Source organism: Littorina saxatilis, linkage group LG12 (assembly GCF_037325665.1).
Source record: "Littorina saxatilis isolate snail1 linkage group LG12, US_GU_Lsax_2.0, whole genome shotgun sequence".
NCBI lineage: Eukaryota > Metazoa > Mollusca > Gastropoda > Littorinimorpha > Littorinidae > Littorina > Littorina saxatilis.
The window spans coordinates 35,534,244-35,538,661 of NC_090256.1; the positions used below are offsets into that span (position 1 = coordinate 35,534,244).

The 4,418-nt window shown below is 44.5% G+C and overlaps 1 protein-coding gene across 1 annotated transcript; it reads right to left on the reverse strand.

Annotated features, from left to right (window-relative positions):
• Window positions 1-2,640: 2,640 nt before the first annotated feature.
• LOC138983076 (paraneoplastic antigen Ma3 homolog) lies at window positions 2,641-3,585 on the reverse strand. Its single transcript, XM_070356482.1, has one exon. The coding sequence runs from the start codon at window positions 3,583-3,585 to the stop codon at window positions 2,641-2,643; it is 945 nt and encodes a 314-aa protein (XP_070212583.1).
• Window positions 3,586-4,418: the final 833 nt, after the last annotated feature.

The following is a 4,418-nucleotide window of genomic DNA, read 5'->3' on the forward strand; positions in this document are numbered from 1 at the left end:
CCAACACGTAACAAAGAGGATTATTGTCTGTAACAACAGTGACCTTTGACCCTATCAAGTAATCATGAAACTTCTCTGACATTGCCCATTTCAACGCAAGAAATTCTCTTTTATGCGCTGGATAGTTCTGCTCGGTACGGTTCAACCCTCTACTAGCGTATGCTATGACTTTCAGTTTACCGTCAAACTCCTGGTACAGAACAGCTCCCAATCCAGTACCACTCGCATCACAGTGTAAAGAGAACGACCTCGTCTTGTCTGCTAGACCCAACATTAAATCGCTCGTCAACTCGTCCTTCAAGACTTGAAAAGCTTCATCCTGCTTCTTTCCCCACAATGCAGTAATATCAGATGACAAGGTCAAAGTACCTGATTTCTTCTTCCCTGACTGCTTTTTCTGTGGAACGTAACCAACTGTCAAATCATTCAATGGTTTTGCCTTGTTGGAAAAGTGTGGGATAAAACGGCGATAAAATCCTACAAATCCAAGAAAACTTTTCACCTCCTTCACTGTTGTTGGTTTCGGCCAAGAGGTGACAGCTGCAACTTTGTCCGGATCAGGACGTATGACTCCCTCTGAAATGACATAGCCTAAATGTTTCACTTCAGTAGCCCCAAAAATGCATTTGTCTGGATCAAGCTTCAACCGAAACTTTCGCAACCTCTCTAAAACTTTCACCGTCCGATCTTCCAACTCCTGCAAAGTGGCAGCATGAATCAGAATATCATCCAGAAAAATTATGAGTTCCGCCAAGTTCATGTCGCTGAAACAACAATCCATAATGCGCTGAAATGTCATTGGAGCATTCACAAGACCAAATGGTAATCTCTCAAACTCATACAAGCCGAACGGGGTGGTAAATGCCGATATCTTCTTTGCACGTTCCGTCAGAGGTACTTGGTAGTACGCCTTCGAAAGATCCAGACTTGAGAAGAACTTTGCTCCCGTGAGAGTTCGAAACAAGTCCTCAATCTTTGGAAGCGCATAGCTGTCTCTGACGGTACGAGCATTTACCTTTCGGTAATCAACGCACATTCGTAGCGAACCGTTCCGCTTCCTGACCAAGACTATTGGTGAAGCGAAAGGGCTCGTCGAAGGTCTGATGATGTTTGCATCTAACAACTGTTGGATATGTTGCCGAACTTCTTCCAGGTCCTGGGGAGGTATGGGTCGGGGTCTTTGTCTCGTTACGGCACCTGGAATGAGTTCGATATCATGTTCAACTTCAGCTTTATCAAGATCAAAATCTTTTTGGTTGAACACATCTGCAAAGGTCAACAATCGTTTTGTGAAATTCTCTTTCCACACAAGATCAACATCACATCCAAACTGCAATCGTGAAACAAGTTCTGAAATGTCAGCTTTCATTCCTGAGGAGTCACGACTTTCATCACACCACACACGCTCACCACTCTGAGTGTCATTCTGCACCTCACACTGACTGTTCAAATCTTGCAACACACTAGACAGTGCATACTCAGCTTGGATAGCAAACAAATCTGCAATAATCTGCTTTCTTTTCACCGTGATAGGTGAATCGGTGTTATTCACCAGAGTTACCCTCAACCTAGGTAAAGTGTTCACAGCCGTCTTACCACTCAGTACATGCAACCCTTCAGGTAACGTCTCTATCGTTGGTTCCTGTATGAGCACAGAGTCCCTATTCAGTTCAAGACCGTGGCGTACAATACCTCGTACATCAATGACCGAATGAGGTTGTACAACTACATCACTACCCACTAGTCGAACTGGACACAGTCTCCCATTTGCTGACGTCATTGATTCTTTGTATGCAAACGCTGCTTCACACCGAATTGGTATAGTCTTGAGCCACGACCACCCTGCTTGTTGTCCACAATGTTTCTGAAGTACACGCATGGTGTTAGTTCCAACAATGACGGGAACTCTCGTAGAGATTCGAGTATCTGGACAAACAAGGGCTAAAGTCTCAACTTCCTTGTCTGTCCCGCTCACCTCTCGGTGGAGCTGCACGGTTGTCTGAACGACTCCAAGGTAACTCACGTTTTGATCACCTGCTCCTGTAATGTCTAGTACAGCGTCAATCTGCTGCAAAGGTACATCTCTGAGGTACTGTCTATAGAAGGACTCAGAGATGATAGTCACCTGTGACCCACTATCGACTAAACAAGTTGTCTCCGCACCGTTGACGCGAACTCTGGACTCACAGCATGGACCAATCAAGGCCTCAAGTGTGTGGCCTAGTTTTGTACCACCAGTCAATTGAAATTCAGCCAGCACGTCATGGTTTGAAATCGACACAGTCCTTGTTGCAGACAAATTCTTGACACGCACTTGTACTCGGAGTCCAGCTTCTGCAGATCGCGACACAATCTCCGCAGACACTACCTCAACATCAGGGGGTAGCCACTCTGAAGAGCGAGCAATGACAGAAATCTGGTCACCTGGCACGTCATGAAGAATTCCGCTCAACTCTGCAGTCTCCATGGGAGGAATCGCCAAGACCATGTTTATGTTCAATCTGACAGGATGAAGTTCTAGGAGTTTCTTTTCATACACCTCTGCCGCTGTCGTTAGTATACGCTGATGAGAGCTGGTGTCAGACATCGAGGCAGTAGAATCGTTGTGGACCAACACTCGCCCCTTTGCGATGGTCCCCTTCAGTTTAAAGGGAGTTCTGGGAGTCCCTTTCTTCTCCGCCACTCGTTCTCTTGTCTTCGCCTATCTTGTTCTTTCTGCACAACAAGGCGTGCATTAGCGGGCTTAGTACAGTCCCGATAGAAATGTCCATTTTCACCACATTTGTAGCAATAAATCTTTCTTCTGCCCTGCTGTTGTGGAGCCTCCGTCCGCTCCTGCGTGAAGTCAGGAGGTGGTGATGGCGCTGCGTGCGCCCCAACCTGAGCCTTTTGTTTTCCTGCCTCAAGTCCCTCAATTTGACGCACATAACGATACAAGTCGGAGAACGCAGGTTTTGTGTCGCCCGGCATCCCGAACTTGTTCCTCAACTCTAGTGCAAACAAAGAGTCGATCAATCCCTTGGAGAAAGCATTGTAAAGACGTCTCTGGTATTCTTCATTGGAAAAACCTGCATTCTTCTGAACTTCTTTCATCTTTGTAGACAAAGTCATGAGGAAATCTGCCTTTGTCTGAGTTTTCACCATTCTCGACTGGCACAGTTCCAGATACATCTCTTCAGCTGACTTCAGTTCTCCAAACAGCTTATCGAGGTCCTTGATCAGGTCATCCACAGTTGCATAGTTTTTTCCTCTCACATGTTCATGCGCTGCCCCCTTCAGACTTCTTTTCAGTAGGCCCACTTTGTCTATGACCAAAACGTCATCATTGACTTCAGATGCTTGACGTTTCCATGCTTCGAAGGAAGTTTCCTGTGTTGATGTGGCTGGTAAGCCAGTGAAAACCTTCAGCTTGGGTAGTGACGGAGGTGGTTGCACTTGTACGTTCACCTCTCGCTCTGTGTCCATTCTCCCAGACAGATGTTTGAGTTCACTCTCATAATGAGACTGTAAGTCCTGGAGTTGTCGCTGGAGTTCGGCGATTACCCTGTCGTGGTCACCAGAGGTAGTAGTTCCTCCGGTCGCCATGATGAATCACTTGTGATGGACTGCGATATCCCCTCGGGTATGTTGCTTGGTCTTCCGTCTGGCAATATTCTGTCTGGTCAGAGTTGATCCCTATACTGCACTTAGTTATCCTACTGACGACACACTTTAGTCCCTTATTGGGCGCCAGAATTTCAATGTAACCAACTCGGGTGAGTTCATTGCTACATTGAAGGGTGGGATCATGTGTGCGCCTTTCATCCGCAAGTGGCAAACTACAAGTCTGTTGTTTCTTTTCTTTGTTTTATTTTCTCGATGTAACCAATAAAGTAGAACTCTAATTTCAATCCAAAAAACTCTGATTCTATATTCCAACCCTAAAAAACTCTAAAAGAAAACTCTGACTACAACTCTGACTACAACTCTGACCAGAACTGAATCCTGTAACACACAAATATCACAACACCATTATCTATGTGTTACCTCAATGTTTGCTGGTCTAAACAAACAAAACAATACACTTCTTGATGTTTCATGTATGTGGTTTGTGTATGCATGTGTGTTGATATGTGTGTGCGGGTGTGTACGGTTTCATGACAAAAAATATGTTTCCAACATCAAAACACACTGTGAATTACTTCTTCAAGTACTTATTCTACTTGCAAAACTTTATAAAACCTTAAATGTTATAACCTAAAATCCTAACTTCAACTTCAATTCCAACCAACAAAAGTTATTCTATCCTCAATACATGACCCTTTCAATCAATCATGTTTCCTGTTTCCTTATAAAGATTAAAATGTAAAACTAACGGCTTCTTCTCAAAATCATACTCTCATACTAAATACTAACGTACTTTTACGTCATTAACAGTA

Bases quoted from the DNA above. Each gene is read 5' to 3' on its own strand.
- LOC138983076 (XM_070356482.1), bottom strand. From the start codon at position 3,585: ATGGCGACCGGAGGAACTACTACCTCTGGTGACCACGACAGGGTAATC.